Raw genomic sequence first — 22509 nt, 5'->3', positions numbered from 1 at the left:
CACACACACACACACACACACACACACACACACACACACACACACACACACACACACACACACACACACACACACACACACACACACACACACACACACACACACACACACACACACACACACACACACACACACACACACACACACACACACACACACACACACACACAGTGAGCAACAATGTTATGACAATAACTCTGAGTTTTACAGCCCACTGTAGCTGCACATCTGGATAACATCAGGACACACAGGCACAGATAAAGACACACACACACACAAGCAGAGTAAGCGAGAAGTGCCGAGATGATGTCGAAGAAGAGAGACGGCCAAAAGAGAGAGCACACACTCGCATGCTGCCAAGAAAAAGGCAAAAATCTTGTTTTCTCCCACTTCTCTCTCTCTCTCTCTCTCCCCGTCTTCCTTCCTCCCTCTGTTTTATCCCTCCTTCTATCTATTTCCTTTTCGTTCTCACTCTCTCTCCTTCCTTCTGTTCTCTCTGTCTCTTCTCTAATCCTATACGACAGAGACACAGAACACAAATCTCCCTGTTGGCAGAGGAAGAACTGCGTGTTTCTACTGAGAGAGAGAGAGAGAGAGAGAGAGAGAGAGAGAGAGAGAGAGAGAGAGAGAGCGAGAGAGGGGGGGGGGGGGGGACAGAGATTGACTGTTGAACACCAGTTGAAGTGATTTATGAGGTTGGAATCTGTGCTGGAACATATGTAGACACTCCTTGTCTTTCATTCGTTCTTTCTAGCACAGACACACACGCACAGAGAGATCACACTCTTTAACCAAACTGAGTGTGTCTAGCAAGCTGCAGGTTGTTAGTTGGTGTACAGTAGACAGCTACACATTGTGCAGCCACACACTACATGCTCTGTAAGCTGCAGCCATTACATATGAACTGTACCACACACACACACACACACACACACACACACACACACACTACACTGGCAGGCTAAGGCAGTTACATTCAGCTCTCAGCTCCTCTGGGGAGCCACATTTCTAAATCATTTGAGTTACAATCCAAAAAAACTTTACTGGAAAAGCATCCAACTGAAAATGATCTTAATGACAAAAATCAACCAAGACAAAAGAATACCACAGCTTATAAAAAAAAAAAATCACACAGATAAAAAAAAAAAAAAGACTGACCTAATTCTTTGGTGATTTACTGTTTCTCTTCTTTGATCATCACTGTGTTTTTGTTACATTAAAAAGAACCATGATGACTTAAACTCATCTGCAAAGTTTCTAGTTCACTTGTAAAATGCATTTGCTGGCAGTTTCTGCTAATGATTCTGAAGTGATAAATACAAAATCCAGCCAAAAACAAATGACAAAGCATAAAAACATGTCTGTGTCTGTATCACAAAATACATTATTTATTTACTAAAATATAATACATTCCACTGTGATAGCTGCTGACAATTGCTCGATACTTTTGACCATGCTTGTCATGCATCAGTCTTAACACCTATACAACAAAATAATAGAATTAAACCTCTCCAAGATGACTCCACATTTTTCACTTTCAGTTCCAGTCTGAGTAAAAAGCAAGGTGCATTAAAACACACATCAGTTCTCCCAACCTGGAATTAATGTACCCCAAATATTTATGAACTGGCAGGAATGGGTGCTGACCTTTGTAGGCTGCACTGTAAAGCACAAGAGAGACCCTGAATATTAAATAAGAAGGCCAAACAATAGTCTATCAGCCAGACTTTTGCACTTGACACCTGCTCTTGACATTTAATGCACAATGTGAACTGCAGTAAGTGCTTGTTAATGATAAAGGTATGAATTGATTAGTCAATCAGCAGAAAATTAATACAGCATCATTTCGATTTTGCTGAAGTAGTTTATCAAGCACAATCCATTCATGAAAATGATGCATCTTTTTTATATCACTGAGGATTAAAGTAACAATCCTGAACAGGTCTGTTTGCGCTTTTCTTTGGCAAGTGTTTTTGGATCTCACTTTCACTTGTTTTTCAAGTTTCATCATCTGTAGTCATCACATCTGTCGATCATTGTAGTATTTTGTTCGTCCACCCATAGTAACCATTTCTTTATAACGCTAGCAGAACCGAGAAAATAGTTTTTTAAAAAGTGCCATAAGACACAGAAATCTTTAAAATGATGACTTTGGACTCTGAGCTGTTGGTTGTAGAGCTGCCACAATGAGGCAATTGATTAGCTGACTACCAGAAGAAAAAATCAACTGTTTTTTAATATATTAGTAATTTTTCAAGCAAAATGTACCAATAATTGATGGAACCAGCTTCTTCCATTTTTTTGGCATAAAGCAAATTAATTATTTTTGGACTTTTTTCACCTTGGGCTGTGTAGACAAAACAAAAAAACAATACATCAATCAATAACAAATAAATGTCGGCTAAAACCCGAACAATCATGACACATAATCATGCCATTTTCATGCATCTGATCTCTTTTAAACTAAACAAGATGGAGCTCATGTGAATAAGTATTACCAGTAAATATCCAGGGGCAATATTGTAAAAGCTTAAAAAAAAATAAAAAAACCTGCTGTAATTAATGGCATTATTACAGAAGCACTGGCGCAGAGAGAAATATTGACAGAAACGAGAGAAGCAGAGAGTGGGGTGAGGGGGGCCGAAAGAGGGAAGAAGAGAGGAAAAACTGGTATCCATCTCACAGTGATGAGTAAATAAGCGACTGTACGAACACAAACAAAAGGAGAAAATGAGAGAGAGAAAGAGATCAACAAACAGAAGCAATCATTTCTGTTGTGTAAGAATTAGTTGATTCTGTAATCTAACTTTGTCTCTTTTCCTTCCCTTTCTCTCCCTCCCTATCAGTCTCTCTCCCTCGTTCCCATAGTAATCATTCAGACCTGATTGCTCTGATCCCTCTATTCTATTTGTCATTAAATACAAGGCACACACACGCCTACACCAACACACACACGCGTGTGTGCACGTCACCACGCATGGTCACACATACACACTAAGAGACAGAAACAAATGCCATTTAATCAAAGAGTATAAATAAATAAAAGGTTTTTATTTCCCATAAGTCCATCTGGTCGCCTGTTTCTCATCACACACACAGCCTTCATCTGCTGGTCAATAAAGCCTACACACACACACACATACACACACACACACTCTAAATCAAAGGCACGGATGACCACACACATTGGCCGGTGAATCTAAATGTAGATGAGTTCAGTCTGCTAGAACGACTGGCGGCAAGAAGAAACCTTTATCAAGCAAATCTATTTGTTTTCTGTTATTACACTGACTGTGGCCAACCGTCCTATCAATCGGTTTAACAAAATGTTATCGACTTGTGTTTCGTTGCTTTAATTCCAAAGCAGTTTACTTCAAATGTGACTACAGTTGTGATCCAGCGTTTCATACACACACACACACACACACACACACACACACACACACACACACACACACACACACACACACACACACACACACACACACACACACACACACACACACACACACACACACACACACACACACACACACACACACACACACACACACACACACACACACACACACACACACACACACACACACACACACACACACACACGCTATTGTCAAATTGCAGAGAATAAAAATAGAACTAAACTCAGGGCAGCGCATAAACACAAGCCAGAAAGAAAACTTCTTCATACGTTTATTTGCTGATTCTCCTTTGATGGATTATACCTTTCAAGCAAGTAGCCGTCTCTGTTATTTCTTCCTTTTTTAATGCTGTTAGGAAAAGAATGGGATAATTTGAAGTTTGATGCAACGCAGAGCAGAGACGGTAAAATATGTGTACATGTTGAAGTCACCTGTATTTTATTTTTTCTACCAGACTAAACCCATGTTGGTGGTTAACCCAAAGCAGACATTGCGTCGGGGCTGCTGTTCTTTTTCAGACTTATTCCACAGTTGCAATTTGGGTGACGTGAATCAGCTTCCAGCCCGTTTTGCCTGAATTGTTCCAGATACAGAGGAGCTGAACTCATGAACTAAACAAAGTCCTCTTCACACAAGCTTTTAATAATCTAATCTAATAACAGTAATAATAATAATGTAATAAAGAGTCACGCAGAGGTGAAAAGGACACTAAAAATTCCAGAGCACCTGTCTCCAAAGTAGAGGATCTGTTGAATGTTTGAGGGCTATTCCTGCTAGTGTCGTAAATGCAATGAAACAATGGGATATTTATTCTGATAATGATATATAACTAACTTTTTTACCTTTTATTACGACATGACATAAGCAATAAATCTCGAGACAGATCCTTTCGATTTTTTCAGTTTTTTTTTGTGTGACATATTTGTCAGTGCTCTCTAGTGGACAAGCTATGTAATGGAGAAACTATTCCAAAATTACCTCATTTACTGCACATAGGAGCCAATGTCATCTATCATAAAGAGTATGAAAAAAAGGGGGCTCGTATATAAACGACACTGTGGATTTTTGGGATAATCCATAGCCTGAATATCACTGTGTTTGACATTCCAAAAGTCTGATTAATACTGAAGGGAGAAATGGAGAAATTGTGTCAATCACTGTCTCTCAAATACACATCTACACACACACACACACACTTCTCCCTCCACCCCCTCCTCTCTCTCTCTGTGAATGAATCGTTCCTTGTCTCTGAACTGATGGAGCGATAAAGTTGGTTTAAACAGCCGTAGACACACCGGCACACACTGCCGAGGTAGGAACATGTGTTTTACATCAAGAGCTCCCAGCTATACAAGAGCTAATGTTACCGTCTGTATGCATGTGTGTGTGTGTGTGTGTGTGTGTGTGTGTGTGTCAGAACAGGAGTGCAACATGTCTTTGCAATCTCCTATCAGCTTTTAATCTCCCTTCAGCAGAGAAGGGGAGACAGAGAGAGAGGGGAGAGAGAGAGATAGAAAAGGCACTCAGAGAGAGAAAGTGATAACCACTCAGTAAGGGAGGAGGGACACAAAGTTATCCCCCATCTCTCCATCCTCCCATTCCTCATTTCGTTTTGCAAAGCTCCCATGCTTTTTCCCTGCCGCGGGGAAAAAAGGACAGAGCAAGCAGGAGTTGTCTACTTTGGTTTACTGTACGTGTGTGTGTGTGTGTGTGTGTGTGTTTGTGTGTGTGTGTGAGATTTAATTTTTATTGTCTGAATAATGTGGGAGTTGATGATTTTCATCTTGGCTTCTTAGGTTACTTAGGAGGGCTGTGTCGCAGGCAGCAATGTCAACATTCATTCTTTACTTAGCGCCTGCTATGGACTCAACAGCTATTACTTAGCTTGCAAAGTTTGTTTAGACCATTTACAGTATTGTTGCTGTCCAATTCACTGCTCCAGCCTCTGTGACATTCATGTTCGTTTTATAGTTGAGTTGTCCATCCAAGAAAAACATCATGTGGATGCCAGACTAACATGGAAACATGAAGTCTTGTGTGTCATAAACTCATCATAGTACTGCAGCTAGTAAGGATGCTCCGATCAACATATTTGGATCCCATCATTGATCACCAGTCGAAGCAATATCAACTGTTTACAGGGTCTATTTGAAACCTTGTATTTTATCATGTAGCATTGTTTATTTATTGGAAAAGTCACTTATCATGGTAAAAATTCCAACTTTTAGTTAATAACTGCACTAGTGAATAAAATTGGATGTTATTCTATTGCACCATTTTCTTATCTAATTAAATTATAAAATAAAGTTAAAATATTATAAAATAGTCATCTCCGATTTGTCATAAAAGCTGAGCTTCCCTTTAAAAAAATAAATAAAAAAACGATCAAAAAACTGTACAGCAAAAATACATGAAACTTCACACCGACGTAGAGTAAATGTAAATGTTATAATTCAATTGCACTGCATTGCACGGTTAAATCATATAAACCTGTGTATGGTTAAATGTAGGGACATTTTATCGAACAACCCTTTCTTTGCAAATTGTTAATCTATTTTCTATTTTTCAGACACCTGGCAGAACTGCTGGGTCATTTAAGTAGTGTGTTTTGTGTCATGTGATTAGCTCTTCTGATTGGTCTTTAGGCAAGCCACCAGTCAAATCAACTATGTATAAAATAAATATGTTCCAATAACAATTTTAGTATGATGTCATCCTTTGGCCAATAACAGTCTGTATAATCATTTTACATTTTTAAAAATATGCTAAAGTTAAAAACATTGAAACACAGAGGTGACACAAGCATTAGCTAGCATTACAACATTAAGGAGTTTAAAATAGATTAACAAGTGCCTGATAACCGTGAATCACTGCAAGTTGCATTTGGCCTGAAAACTAGATCACTACTTATTGCTCAGACCAGAAAATGTGATTTGCAGCTGATTATGGAGCTGGTACAGTGTGGTATTCACTTAAGAGTAACAGGTGTAAAATGCTGCTGGGGCTTAATGGTGCTTAAACAGATTGGAAGAACAAAATAGGGGATTTTGAGAACTCAGTAGCAGAGATGCACATTCTTCTTGCTCAAGTCTCCAGTTCTGGTGTAGTTCATATATTTCAGTCAATGATGAAGATAAGGAAAAATCATTGTGAGCTAAATTCAAAATATGCTTCACAAAAATTGAGTTACAATAGTAGTGAGGCAACTGCGCCTTAATCAAGGTCAACCAAGGTTTAGTGCACAATCCAGATGATGTCAGGTATGCTGTAAAAACAGCATGACGCCGTCTCTTAAATACTTTTCTGTGACTCAGTGTGGACAGACATGCTGTAACCAGCACCTGCCAATAACCTGAATACATTGCAACTAAAAAAACAACAAATATAAAAAAAATATCTACTATATTTATACCATTTATATGAATGGAATGACCAATGACTAGTGAAATCAGTGCTTCGTTTCTGCTCCTGAGTCGTTTAAATTGACTAACTCAACTAATGTTCACTGTACATTAGAGGACATTTAACAACTAATAAATGTAATCACTCATATTCAATAACAATCATTCACAAGTCGTAGCTTTATGCCCGACAGACTGGGAATGCTGCATTATAAATCAAACTTTTTTCAGATTTCTACCATGTTCTGTTATCTATTGTGTGTTTTTCTGCAGTGCAATTACATGCAAAGTCAATGCAAAATGCATTTTAAAAGTTGTTGGCTTGATGTCTTGTGAATCAGCATGACAAAGTATTCATTTAGACTTTTTGACATACTGTTAAATGTTTGAATGCAATTAAATCACAAGACATCTGTTTACTTTGGGTTCATTCCGTTGTAGTCATTTCCAGGATAGATGATGAAGCACACTGAGCTGTGCACACATCCATATGATGCAATGAACACAGACACAGTGGTGTTTGTCTCTGCATATTGGAAACTTCCACACAGCAGGTACAAAGCAGTAATATCAGTTATTTCGGTTAATGCCGGAAAGAAATGGTGTCATTGTTAACACTGACGCGTCTCACATGACTGACGCAACTAAAGAGAAATTATCCTTAGTCAAACTCATGCAAGTAATGCAAAAAATGTACAGACTTCCAGTACACAGTCAACAGAAACACTGTGCACAATATAGAAAACAGACCACACACACAACGCGCAGAGAGATAGTAATCTGCAGCTCTGGTGTAGCTTGGTAGATAGCGGGCGAACATACCAAAGCACAGCAGACAGGATACCTGCTGATGTTGCAACACATCCTGTGACCATCAATGTGTGACTTACAATCTCAGTGCAGTCATAACCATTTTCACTCTTTCAGCTGATGCATCTGTAGGTCACACATTCTAACAGACAGAATAGACACTGGTAGGCAGTGGTTGATTGTGTAAACTGAGTGTAAACAGCTTTTGCTCAAGACTATGTTAATATTAAATGTGTTTCATTTTGTCAGAGCAGCAAGATGGAAAAAAGGAAGCAAAGGAAAACATGATGCATCACAACAGTGTTCAGCTTTGGAGGCTGTGGAGGCAGATGTGACTTACTGCTTACTGTTGCTTACTGCAGAAACACTGATTTTGAACACTGGCCAAGTCTGTGTATATGTGTCTGTGTGTGTGCACACTTTCAGACCTTATTAGGTTGTACTTGTGGTGATGCTTAACCCCACTCAGAGCTTGGCAGCTGCTCCCCTTTCTCTCTCTGTCTGCCTTTATTTCTCTCTACCCTGCATCTTCTCTCTCATCTTCCTGTCTTTGTCGTCCCTCTTTGCTCTTTTCTCTTTAGTGCTCTCTTTTCTCTCTCTGTCTCTACCTCTCCCTCTGTCTGCTGCTCACTCTCTCGGTGGTCTTGAGGTAATGTAACACTTGTTCCTGGTTGATCTGCAAATAGGGGGCTTTAAATAATGGTGATCCCTCACATATGTTCATCTGTTTGCAAGGTGTGTGTATTTACATATGTTGTGCTGTGTGTAACTTTTAACTGCCTACAGCATAAAACACATTCACTCACCAAGTCAAACAGCAGCATTTTAATGTTTGCAGTTAATTTAGTTTAACTTCAAATCACAATGTAAATGCAATCAGGGATTAAAGGAACAATGTGACAATATTGACTAGTAGTGCTATAGGGTAATGTTGTTTATCAATGGGTTTTTGTTTATATAGTGCTTATTCACACTTTGCTATTCATTTAACACCATTTGACAGATCAACAGTAGTTGGTGGTAAAGTGCTAATCTGCAACAAAAGCACAAAAAAATAATAATTAAATAACGCATTTAAAATATTCCAAATATCTGCCTTTCAAATGTTTAATTGGGAAATATCACTACATGGTATCTATCATGTTATTATTGAGAGAAGTGGTGACCAAAAATATGAAAATAATAAATAATGAACTAGAATTATCCTTGATCTTCACATGAATGAATTTCCAATATTCCTCTAGGATTTTTTTTTACATCAGCCTACTATTTATTTATTTTATCTATTTATTTATTGCAGCGTACTTCACAAGTCTCTTGGTAGCATCCCACATTAAAGCTGGGACTCTCAGGTCTGTGGCTCTGAGAGAGAGAGAGTTGTTCTTAATCAGTGAGCCATGTAAGATCAAAGGAATAACATGGATCCACTTTCAGAGAGGATATTCTCTCTAAAATGGGTTTGGTTATCTCGGTGACCTGAACCCCAAATACAGGAATAAATGTGGGACTGAAAGCGGATCCTATCAGACTTGGCTTAAAAAAAAACCTGAAGAATATTTTGTTACAGTTAGAAAGATGGATTATGGTTCCAATATTTGTGAGAGGAGAGATAACAGTGTTGTTATCGTGTTGATCTGCTGTGAACGGACACATGAGACTATGTTTGCTATGTTTTCCACTAATGATGAGAAACAAACAGACTACAGGTTCAGCCAGACTCAAGATACTGTGTGTGAGAATGTGTGTGTCTGTAAAATCTTCTTTTATAAGTTATAAGTGTGTAGTTTGATGTTTATGCAGCAAAATCATTATGACTACTTGAAAAAATAAATGCTCAAGGACATGTGAGCACAGCAGTAGCTCAAAGTGACACACACACACAAAAGGGGCAAGCATGCACACACCCATTGTTTGCCTGCACCTGGTCTATTAAGAAACAGGATAGATGGGACTAGGGGACCTAGACTGTGTGAATGTTTTTCAGAGCATGTGTGTGTGTGTGTGTGTGTGTGTGTGTGTGTGTGTGTGTGTGTGCAACCTCAGAAGCCAAACATCTGCAGCAATGACGTACTTCAAGTAACAGTACAAGACACACACACACACATGTGCGCGCGCACACACACACACACACACACACACACACACACACACACACACACACTTAATGTATCTATTCGACTGATACTTGTGTATTTCTCTCTAAATTAAATAATTCCTCTCCACAATTAACATAAACCAATGAAAACAAAGGATATTTAGTAAACAAGACAGTACAGCTTGACTACAGATTTTGTTTGCATACTGCAATCTATATCCACTGTGAGCATTCATTTCTGATAAAGAAAAATTACCTTTTTGAACTTTAACCTCTCCCAGCCCAAAATACAGGCCTGTTTCTAAACAAATATTAAAACAGTGGGAAAATCCCTAAAAACGATCGAAAAAATGCCATAGAATCAAAGCTCTTTTGTCAAAACGGCTGATTTTAGAACAAGAACAAGTGTTTTCTATCAAAAGTGTTTTGCATACCGTTGCACAGTACCATGGCAACAACACATCAACAGGGGGCATTGTAATGCATTAAAGGTTGATTGTGTTAATTTGGTTGTTCCTGCTGTCACACTGTGAATAAAGTTAATCCTGTATCTGTAAATCTAACTTTTGGGTCATTGTTTTCTTGTTTGATTGCTTGTTTTTTAGCACTGCATTACTACTGCGCTACCTTAAATCAGTCCTTTTGAAATGAACAAAACCTTTTTTTTTAGGCCTGGATATTACTGTACAATATGCAGGCTATAATTATTACATGGCTGTGTAATTTGATATGGAGTAAGATTAAGGAAGCTCATATTGCTTTTATAGTTCCATCAGTGTCACCAGTTCTCAAAAGGTTTCTCGATACTGGTCACAGTTTCCATAGAAATCTGAACACTATTCTTTTTAAATCCCAAATTTCTGTTTACACAGCTCTGGAATAGTTTGATATATGTTGTGAGGAACTTTGATCTCGTGGGTTGTAGGTTTGCTTCTATATATGTCCTGGAGAAGCTGAGAAATCAAGATCAAAAAGCATCTTGGACAAACTCGGTCTCTCTATGGCTTTCATCAAAACTTCTTAGACATAAAGACAGAACAAAAACAAAGCTCTAACAGCACTACTGGACTATAATGTCTCAAGCTTTGGCTCTCTCCACTGAGCTACACAGGACCATGGAAACACAATACACATCGATATATGCTCTGGGAGCATACAAGTCTTGAAGCTGTGCTGAGTTGTGTCAGGTCCTGTTGTGTTGTACAGCCGGATAGAGAGAGCGAGACAGAGAAAGGGAACAAAAGAGAAATGGTCTTAAGGGAAATCGAGTATACAAGATGCATCATGCCAGTGGAGCAGAATTCATAAACACACACGCACAGGCACACACACTAGTGGAGAATTCCTAATGAGTGAAGAGCTCACAGGGGACACGCATGCAGGGGGAGACAGACGGAGAGAAACGGAGGAGTTAAGGAAGAGACAGACAGGGGGAGAGAGAGAAAACTGATGCATCCTTCTCGAGATTTCACCCCATATCAAGTATGCATGGCACTGTGAGTGTGTGCGAGTGTGTTAAAAGTTTGAGGGTGGATGTGTGTTTCCACTGAGAGGAGTTAAAAGTGAAAATCTCCACTTTACATTCCTCTCACACATGCACGCACGCACACACACTCGGATGGCAGAGTCTGCTGCACGCACACGTGCCCAGGGCCATCTTACTACCTTGCCAAGAGGGCCTTGGACCGCCAAGGTTGCTATGGCATTGCTTGCTCACAAACACACACACAAACACACTTTCTCACCGTATTTCTTTTTGTCTCTCTTTCTCTCTCACTTTCTTACACACACACCAAAGCAAGGTGTGACTAGATATCCTAAAGAGGAGAGGATTAAAGTGTCAAAATGACTGGTTGAGCTTGTGTGTGTGTGTGTGTGTGTGTGTGTGTACTGTACATGTTTGAGAGTGTGGGTGTGTCCTAGTGTGTGTGCTTGTGAATCTGAATATGGGTACTGCACCTATAGCTTCTTTACTAAATCTACTTTCTCAATGCAGGGAAGGAGGTGTGCTGCTGTGACGATGATTTACATCTTTGATATTTAAAACCTCTCGAATGCATGACACAGTTAAGATGTTAGAAGGGAGGACAGATGATTGGCAATTGACAGCAGATGGGAAACAACTTATCCATTGTGTTGCTGTTGGCAGGTGATCTGCACTGCGTCTCAATAAAAGTTAAAGGTATAATATGCAGTATTTAAGAGACCCTTATCTTTTAAGAGGAAAAAACAATGTATAAACTGTGTGTTTTACTTTTCTTTCATTTGCATTTTGATGTTTCTGGGTGCCTTTGGCACGAAGCCACAAAAATAGTGGACGAAGTGAAAATATTTATGTAACAGGCGTAACACCAAGCAGACAAAGCTCATTTTCAAAATGAGCAAATCTGGGGTTTGTTTTCACCTGTTGCACCAGGGAGGAGGGGCCAAGTTTGAATGCTGTGTTTACAAACAGTATGCAACTACTCCTGCATAGTATGCCTTTAAAAAATTAACTTTCTTTTTTTTCCAAACTTTGCATGCTGTGACACAGCTGTGTTTTAGCACCCCCCTGTCCACCATCATGCTCGGAGATGCATCCTTCAACTGCAATGCAGGTTCAAAAGTGTTTTTCCTACGCATATCAGCCTAATGTACAGAAGTAAATGAACAAAGAATAAGAAATTAAGGAGAAGAAAATAAGGAAAGACATTACAGACAAGAAACTCTTTCAACTGATTTTTTTAACAGATGTACATTTTTCTTCATTAGGTGTTTCTGCTTAGCAGGACATTCTACATTATATTGCCTGGATACACTGATGGATACAAACTGAAAAAAGCCATTTGTAGTCATTTATCAATCTACTTTCGCTCATTTACTGGAAGCAGCTTTATATAAACTATTCATTTTCTCCAGCCTCTTTTTCCTCGTTTGTCAAATTACATCAGTCACTATTACCAAGGCAAAAAGCCTGATTGTGTGAAAGGACTTCAGATTAAAAGAAGAGATGAGGGAAGGAAAGGAAAGAAAAGCCAGGAGAGCCAGGAGACTGAGGAAAGGGGAAGGCAAGCAGGGTTTTCAAATTAACTATTGGTCAGGGGTCAGATGGACATTTAATCTAACCAATCAGCTTCCTAATTACACAAGTGCTGCCAGAATGGTGTATCCAATGCTTTTCTGTGTGTGTGTGTGTGTGTGTGTGTGTGTGTAGTTGGCTAGCGTTGCGTGTAGAGGTCTTGTTGTAGCAAAATGATCATCTGGCCTCAATATTGGTTCCATGTGTGAAGACACACGCATATGCATGCACGCACATATGGACATGCGCGCGCACACACACACACACAGCCTGTAGTGAATTGCTCCCAAATTACACAAAAAGAGAGAGAGGGAGAGAGAGAGAGACAGACAGAGACAGAGAGAGAGAGAGGTGGAGAGAGAGAGAGAGGGAGAGAGAGAGAGAGAGAGAGAGAGAGAGACCAACAAAGAGAAACTTACAAGCACTGAGGGACTGGGTGTGCAAGCTAAGGCAGAAAAAAAACACTGAGAAATATAAAAAGAACGCACACACGCACGTACACACACTTCCAGTAGTGTGTGTGTGTAAGTTGATTGTAACAGTAATTGATGTAAACGTCTAAATTACAGCTAGGAGCTAAAATAACCACTGTGTTTTACTGTTGCCATGTCGACATGATGAAAAACACCTGGCTGGTTCACTGGCAAGGAGGGTGGAACATCTGTGTCATGGGCGCCCGGCTGGACCAATGAAAAGGCTGTGTGTGCAAGCGACATGTGTCTGCACCAATGAAATACTCAGTGGAAAGAGAAGATATCCGAGTAGACGGGATGTTAGGCTCAAGTCAAACTAATCATATCACATTACGTGATATTATGAGATATAAACTACTGCATATTTGTGTAAATGTATTTCAGATCTTGTATAATCATGCTTAATCTAGAGGCTGGTGCAAAAACTTGCTGAATACTTTTAATGGTTTTTCCTACTCTGGAGCCAGATCAGTGCGGTTTGTCAGAAATGGGACAATTCACTGAGTGCCAGTAAAGTTTAGACAATCACAGGAAAGTCTCTTATAATACCCCACTGGTCCCAGAATGAGGAACTCCTCGTCTCGATGTGTCCCATCCACAGGAAGGTCAGACTGCAGGGTCAGCTATCTAGCGGCACCCCTGGAGCAAATAATGGTTCAATGTCTTGCTCAAGGACACTTCAGCAGGGGGGATACATCAGGCACAGGAGACTGAGTCTGAGCTTTCAGCTGAGGGACATATGACTAATCACTACACCACCCTGCTGCCAGAAAGTAACCCAAAGAAAAACCACACTGCCAAATCCTGGGATTTGAAAGTCAATTTAGTGTACTTTTCTATGACTGATGACTGACTTTACACTTTCGGAAGTGGTACGATGCGGTAAAAAGTTAAGTTTCCCAAGCAGGTTGAGAGGGAACACTTGACTTTTTATGCTTTTTCAAACCCGAGTCGGAATCAGTCAATCAGACAATTCAAAGCACACTTGAAAGGAGGATTAACATCCAAAACATGAGCCAAGATAGAGTCAAGCAAATACGCTAATTCTTGATTAGAGTGAGCCAAAAATGCCAAGCTGTCACCTTCCGACTACGCATGTTGTCAGCTGTAATATGTGTGTGGGTAAGCGTGGCATGTGTGGAATAGCCAAAATGGGTCGAAATGTGGTTAAAATGGTGTAATTTGTTTTTCAAGCCAAATGTAATATTCCTTGCAGACAATGAGACTGCTGTGGACTGTCACACAGCGTAAAGCCACACACGGGTCATAACTGACACACACACTCCAACAAGCACATACACACACACGTTTACAAACGAGCCTATCCACCAGTGTTTCCACAGACAGACGCACAAATACACACACAGGTCAAAATTACGGCAAACAGGTTGTCTGATTATGTTTCTGTTACACTAAACACAGCCTGGATTTTATACACTAGGCACATTACCACACACACACATGCTACCACACACACTTTTTTCCTTCCAGCATGGCCGTGTTTATTTGAGTCTGTGTCCTGATGGGAAATGTGACTGCTACACAAACAAACTGAACGGCCCAGAAGTGTGTGTGAATGTGTGTGTGTGTGTGTGTGTGTGTGTGGAGAGAAAGGGAAGGAGCAGTTCGGTGAATATCAGTACATCTTCCCTTTTTCCGACACACACACACACACACACACACACACACACACACACACACACACACACACACACACACACACACACACACAAACTGCACTTCAGTAACTAGAAAGAATAAAGACACCACTTTTTCATGTTTTCCATAAGGGACTGTATATAGGATGCCAACAGGCTTTAGCAAAGCATCTTCATCTCTGAGCTCCATTTATACGGATGTCTGCAGAAATGCACCTTTGAGCTTGGGCTGCTCACAACCATACCATGCTGTATTGATGTGTAATGGCTATTGGAGCAGGAAATAGTGTTGCCTGCATTGTCACAAGTGTTTAAGCTAAAACTTTTCTGATCAGGAACCCGTTTATGTTAGTAATTTGTCACTAAGATATATACTCTGGGACCAAGCACTAACCATCTGAGGCTTAAGGGCCAAAGAGGGCCAAAAGCTGCAGTTCCTACAATGGCCACTTGAGGCTGGTTCCAAAAGCGAGTCAATCCCCATTGACCCCCCAAGTTAAAACGCCCAAATTTACAGAACAAATAAACATGTTTACAGCCTGGTGCAAAAAATAATTTTGGTCTCTATTGCTAATTTTCCCATTCATGACAATTGTACAGGGGTTAAATTGGCATATAACTCACCCCTTTAATTAATTTAAGGCCTAAAGGTATGCATTATTAAGTATGGCTGCTTTAAGTGATGGCGGTGCCAGGAATAAGGCTTCAATCGGCCCACCTCAGCCTCACCTCTTTGCCCATTTTGGGATTAGCTGAGAGTCAGGCTCAGCCAAGATAGTGACAGCCAGAAACACCCACTTTGAGCTGCACAATGGCTCTTTAGAAACCTACGGTTGACGTTGTGGCAACTACGTTCATGCTATATACTGTAGAGGCTGTGCCGGATATTGTACAGTTCGAAAATAAAACTTTTTCAGCCTTTGAAACTAATTGTTTTATCGCTATATTTTATTTCGGACCACTTTCGAGTCTCAAGGAACCTTGCATCAAAAGTAACAAAAGGTCAATCGTAGGAGTACAGAAGAAACTGTACAAAACACAATTATATTTTAAAGGCAATTTAAAGGAATTGGACTTGGGTGTATATTGGGAGTGAAAAAAAATAATGGCAAAGAAGTCCAGGAAATGGAAAGACAATATTCAGATAACATAGCAGTTCAGTTAAGGAACACAATTTATAAGTTAAATCACACACAGTTTTTTCTCCCATTTTTGTCTATAAAAAAGCATTACGCACACAAACACTGTGTGGACGCACCAACACACAGACACACAGACACACACACACACACACACACACACACACACACTTACTTACACACACTCACACACACTTACTTACACAGACTCGGGTATAAGCTCCATAATTTCCTGTAGCGGATATAAAGTGATGTTAAATAATCAGCACGGAAAATAAGTTCAATTCATGCTTTAATTTCCTTACAAAACACACACACACAATCACGCACACACGTTCAGAGAGAATGCAAATGCAGACACATTGCACATAATGAAGTGCACAAGCAATGGAAAGCACACACAGCCGCGCAGATGCACATGTACACTGACACGCATGAATTTACGCACGGAAAGAGGGAAGAAGGGAAATAGAACGCAAAGTAATGAGAACTTTATGGAAATACAGCTGCGTGTGTGTATGTGTGTGTGTCTTTTAAACATAATTAGCTCCGTCGGGCAGAAATGTAAACGAGAGAAACTTTAATGAAACTCTTCTCTGATCTGCTGAAAGCACACATTCCCGTTTATCTCTCTCAGTTCGTCTCTCTATTTTCTCTGTCTGTCTCTCCACTCAAATGGGATTGAATGTCACGCATGGGACTTTTAAAACCCCAAAAGGTTCACATTTCAGTATTGCATTATGACCACAAAAGATGAACACAATTATGTTGTGTTTGTAAGGTCGCATCCACAATTTCTTCCTCTCCCTGCTTGCGTCCATTTATCTCCTCCTCCCTGCTGTCCTTGAGGTGGAATTCCCTTTGAAAACACAGTCTGGAATTTATTAGATGATCTAAGTTTTGGGTCGATTCACATATGTTTGGGTATCTTCACATGTGTTCGCATATGTTTGGCTCAGAAACGGACCTTTCTCAGCCCTACTTAACTCGCAAAACCACCATTACTCAAAGTCTGTCTCCTTCCATTTATGAACTCAAACCTTAACCGAGCTTTTAGTTTAATTTCATCTCTTAACCTCATATGTATTTCATCTTTGCCTCATACAGTCAGTCAAAACTATGAATGCACTTAGATTACTTTTTTAGCCCAGATACTGGTGCTAATATCAGTGCTTTGGGTATCAGCTAATATCGAATACTGATCCAATACCAGACTTTATCTCAGAGAACACTCAGAGACCACAGACCTCCGCCCAAGGCATGGTGGTAATCTTAAAATGTTCCGACTTGAGCGGGCGTTCAAGTGAATTTTTCAAGTTGAAAAGATATTTTCTGATTATTTTAACACTACATGAATGCAGCACAAATTCCTTAAATTGCAGTGTTTGAAAATGAAAAAATATTTGTGTATTTAAGCCCTGTAAGTTTGATCTTCTCCAAGATTTAATGGTTTCTTCCTTGGCCCATGCACCCTTAGACCAAGTTTCATAAAAACTTGTGATAGTAGTTATTTTGCAATCATGCTGACCGACTGAATTGTTATTATTCAATTTATAAATAACTGAATTGAATACCTCGTCCTGTTCTCAGCATTAACCGCGACATTGGTTCTCTTGTCAAAATGTCAGAAAAAAAAAGTTCAGACTGAGAAAATATTTTCAATGCAATAAATCACAATGAAAACAAAGCCAATAGCAGGGCAATGTCTCAACAAAGTAACACTGTGCAGCAATTATAGATCAGGCCTTTCAAAAGAAAATATTCTCTCCTCTCTATAAAGCAGAAAGCCTCCCATACCAGGATCTGTATGTGTGTATGTGTGTGCGCACGCCTAAAAAAGAAGTTGTGTTTGCGAGCCGTGTATCGATCTCCATGTATCAGGTGAGTTGTCGTTTGAGACAAAAAAAAGAAAAGGGAAATGAAAGAAAAAAAGAATGAAAAGAAAAAGGGGAGAGACAGATCGATGCAGGAGAGAATAAGAAAGTACAAGTGAGGTTGAGGGAGACGCACAGAAACGCACACACAGGTACATGAAAACACACACACACACAAGTGTTTTGATTAAATATGAATTTGGCGATCTGTGTCTACTTTTGTCTCTTTTTAATCATTTGCTTCCTCGTGGCATCCTCCCATCATTGCTCTTCCTTCAGCCCTCCCTCACTTCTTCTCACTTGCCATTTACAAAGAGTCAATTTGTATTTTGGGCGGATTCACCTTTTACAATTCAGACTCAGCCCTGTTGCGTCAAAGGCCGCATTTAAATTGAACTAAACGCCTGTGTGTGCGTGTCCTGAAGTGTCAATATATGTGTGTGCGTGTGTGCACTAAGCTATTTCAGATGATCCTTTGCATTAGCGCCCCTCCCTTACCCTGCCCAGTGATGAGTCAACCTCAGCCTGTGTGTGCGTATGTGTGTGTGTGTGTGTGTGTGTGTGTGTGTGTGGTATATGCGTGTGTTAGACGTGTCAGTGCATGCCATGGAAACTGAGAAATAAATATTGTGCAGCGAGAGGAGGGAGAGGGAGAAAGATAGTAGTAGCAAAGGCCATATATTATGAAGCCATTAAAGTAATAAGTCATGTTCAGCTTCTCCTCTAATAAATTGTTAAACTGTTTGTCTCTTCCCTCTCGCTCTTCCCCTTTCTTCTTCTCACCTTCACACAGTCACTCTATTTCTTTTTCTTTTTTCTCATTAAACACAAACTTCTCAAGGCCCTTAAATACTCCAAAAGAGTCACGGATGGAGACAGTGGATGTGGTTTCATACAACATTGGGATGTGGTTTATAATGCACCCAGTGTCTTCGTAGGCGTTTTCACACGTACTGGTGCAATACAGTCCACATGGACCCTGCAGACATGGCAAGTATAGTTTTTGCTTCAACCCGAACCTGAAAATTCCTGATGATCTGGGCTCAAATGTAAAAATTCCCTTGCAATTGAACCAGCCATTAAAAATATTGTATCTTGGGTTTGACTATTTCCCTCAGGGTAAACATCATAAAGCTTTAGGGAAGGTTGGAGTAAAAGGATATCGTCAGACAATAAAAAATGTTCCTTTGCTGTTTTTTTTCCCCAGAGTCAGACATGATCATCCCTGTCAATCTAATGTCTGTGCGTTCAAGTGACACTTCAGACTTTTGAAGTGGGGTTTGTTTTATTACCTTGCCCAGCAGCTGGATCAGAAAAGCACACAGGAACTGCGGAAACACATGACTGCACATCCATATTACCAGGCTTCAAGTAATGTGTTTGTGTCTAAACAGCCAGTTGTTCAGCCAATCAACGTCCTGTGAGGGGCCACTGGCAGCAACAGGTGTGTTTTAGGTGTCTTATCAATAAAAACACAGGGCGATGTTCAAAATGATGGTGGCTGTGGTGACAGATAGTAATTAGTGGCTCATCCAATCACCTCAATCAAGTACTTTTTCTGAAATGGCTGGCCTTTTACCTCACCATCCAACAGCACTGTTTGAGGTAACACAGGGGAAACTGAAGCCATTATCTATGCTCTCATCGAAGCCACCAGACTCCATTGACAAAAACAGTCATTTTAGCTCACAGAACACGAGTTGCTGGCCTCCTGTTGCCTTGATTGGTTCGTTTCTTTGTGTTATTGTGCGACTTTGGTGAATCTTTGCTGCTGCTCCTGTCCAAAGCTGTATATTGCTTAGCTTGCTCTCCTGCTTGCCTCTTCAAACTGGTACGATCGACAGATACTGTATGTAATACACTAACTATAGATGAGAATCTCTTACAAACTTACTTCATAAAATCTGAACATCTTAAAGTACGGAGCTCGAGTAGAGACATTGTTTCCAGCTGCTTCTAATCTTTTTGATAAGCTAAGAATAAAAACGCCTACCAACACTTATAAAGCTTCACATGGTCTAACTTGTTTGTCACTGGGGAACAAAGAGAAAAGCTGGGTGATCTTAAGGGGTTAACTTTATTTGCTACAAACTGTTTTTTATCTTCATCTGACTCTCCCTATCTTCATTTTCCTCCCTTTCTCTCTCACGCATGCAGTCTTCTCTCCCTGTCTCGCTCTCTCACAGACACACACTGCCCCACCCACGATAATGAGTAAACCCTTGCTGCCCCACCCAGCCCGGTCTGCCAAGTTACTGCCAACACCTCGCACACGCACGCGCGCAGTAGACCAACCCACAACTCGTACAAAGAAGCCATACACTCAACTCACACACTGATATGTGCATACACACACCACTCTCACCACTCTCACACTCAATACTACCACTTACACAGACCCATGTCAGTGCCCTGACACTACAAACACACACACACACACACACACATGCACGCACACACACACACGCACACACACACACACACGCACACGCATGCACGCACACACAGTTCAGTCTATTCTGATCTAATGTGATCATAGCCAATAAGCTCTGCGGCGATGGCAAACCACAGTCTGTTCCTACCAGTCCATGACATCACTGTGAAGTGAAAAGCATTGTGGGCTGCAAAGCAGGATGAGGGAACTGACTGACAGGTGGTAACTATGGGAACTGTCAGTTTGCCTCCCCGTTGCTATAGCAACAGGCAAGTTTCAAACTGTTGTGACTTAAAATCTAATTGAAAAAAAAAGATGAATGCACCTTATGGGACAGGAAATTATGTCATGGAATGATACACACATGGGCAAAAGCTCACAGTGATATGAATACTTGCAAGCAATGTGGAGACAGTTGTACACACTTTGCTCGCCAATCTGCATTAGTGCTCTAAATATGATGGAAGAATTACAGATCTCATTGTAGCTGCTCTCTGCATGAGGTCTAATCCTCACATCTGATTCAAAGGAAATGAAGATGAAGGCGTATTAATAGAAGCACTTTGACAACTAATGCTCTCAGCAGGTAGGATCTGACTATAGAGATCTCGCTACAAAAGGATTTTTTTTTTTACCGAGTCAGAGCTAAAAGCTAAAATCAGGGTGTAAATGAGACAAAGGGGAAAGATTAGGCTGAATGAGAAAATGAGGTGAATGTGAAACAGAGGGATATTAAGAATGATAAAAGTAGGAGGGTGTGCAAATGTGGAGCCTTACCCGTAGAAGGGATTGGGACTCCTCTTTCGCTCCTCCTTTTTCCTGTCCTCCTCCACCTCCGCTCCCTCCTCCTCCTCCTGTGTACTGCTGAGGCATCTGGCTCCGTTTCTCCCCTCCACCTCCACCTCCACCCGCAGCGGCTCCTCCTGGCCTTCCTCCTCCGTACAGCTTGGCATCTGCCAAAAACGACTTGGTATCTCCCAAAAACGACTTGGTGTCTCCCAGGTAAACCATGCTTGGTGAGGCCACACCTCTTTTTTGCTGCGAGGCCTCGTGATTGGCTGAAACAAACGACAGTGGCAGGGGGGAGGAGAAAAGAGAGGGGCTCACACCTCCCGCTCCTCTTTCTACTCCTCTTTCGGGTCCCATTTGCTCCTTGGGCACCCAGAGTAAACCGTGGGCCTGCTCACCTCCCCTTTCTCCTAGTCCTCTTGTCTCCCCAAGAACCCAGCCTTTCTCCCGCTCTCTTTCCTTCTCCTCACCTCCCTCACTTTTTACCACCCCTCCTGCCTCTTCTCTGCCTCCTTCTGCCAACCGTCCCTCGGGCGGTGCAAGGGAGTACAGGAGGCGAAGATCCCCCTTGCTTTCTTCTTTAATGGCTAAGGTAGAGGGAGCTGAGCAGCCATTGGCTGAGAGTGTTAACGAAGGCGTCACCGAGGTGGGTAAGGAGTTTGTTGTCAATGAGCTTAATGAGGGAGAGGAGTCGTGACAGTGGGCCGAGTTAAAATGGTCGAGGAGGGCTGATGAATCAGGAGCTGTGAAGTCACAGTGTCTACAACGGCAACACGCATGGACACGCCTGCAGAGAGAGAGAAATAAAGCAGTGAGTGAATTATCCAGGAATAAAAACCATACACCATACTGCTAAAATATATACAGAATTAATATTCTTAGGTTTGTCAGACTAATTCTGGAAAATACCATTAACATGGCCTATGGAAAAATTGATTTTGTCATTGAGGGTTTTCTTTAATGTGACATTGAGTCACTCTGAAGACTCTACACTAATGAGACTCAACTAAAGAATTAGGATTTGAGTGCACGGTTTTCTTTTCTTTTCTTTTCCATCGATTTAAAATGTAAACAGGATTTTTTTCCAATAGCTTTTAATGGCCGTATATGACAGAAACTCAAAAGAACTTTGTCATTGACCACATTTTAAAGAAAATCCACTCCCTGAATTGACTAAATTGCATTTAAAGTGCATTTGTCCCTGCCTGGTTTCCTCCCACCACTCAGGTAGAGTTTCGCTGAGCTTGTGGCCAAAAAGTGACTCAGTGTTCCACTAGATCACAATGAATTAGGACAAAACTGTGAGGAATGTAAATGGATCTGAATGACATGAAATGAATCACCCATCAACAAACC

The 22509-nt window shown here is 40.7% G+C and overlaps 1 protein-coding gene across 1 annotated transcript in view; it reads right to left on the bottom strand.

The window, feature by feature from the left end:
• The window catches only part of trps1 (trichorhinophalangeal syndrome I), a 72468-nt gene that overhangs the window by 32622 nt on the left and 17337 nt on the right, over positions 1 to 22509 (bottom strand). Inside the window, exons 8-9 of the mRNA XM_059350349.1 lie at positions 21142 to 21940; positions 19223 to 19234 (exon numbers count right to left, since the gene is read on the bottom strand). Coding sequence (XP_059206332.1) covers positions 19223 to 19234; positions 21142 to 21940 — 811 coding nt within the window. The remainder of the gene's footprint in view (positions 1 to 19222; positions 19235 to 21141; positions 21941 to 22509) is intronic.

Source organism: Centropristis striata, chromosome 14, assembly GCF_030273125.1.
Source record: "Centropristis striata isolate RG_2023a ecotype Rhode Island chromosome 14, C.striata_1.0, whole genome shotgun sequence".
Classification (NCBI taxonomy): domain Eukaryota; kingdom Metazoa; phylum Chordata; class Actinopteri; order Perciformes; family Serranidae; genus Centropristis; species Centropristis striata.
Note: the sequence above shows the minus strand (reverse complement) of the source record. Positions and strands in the feature narration are given on the sequence as shown.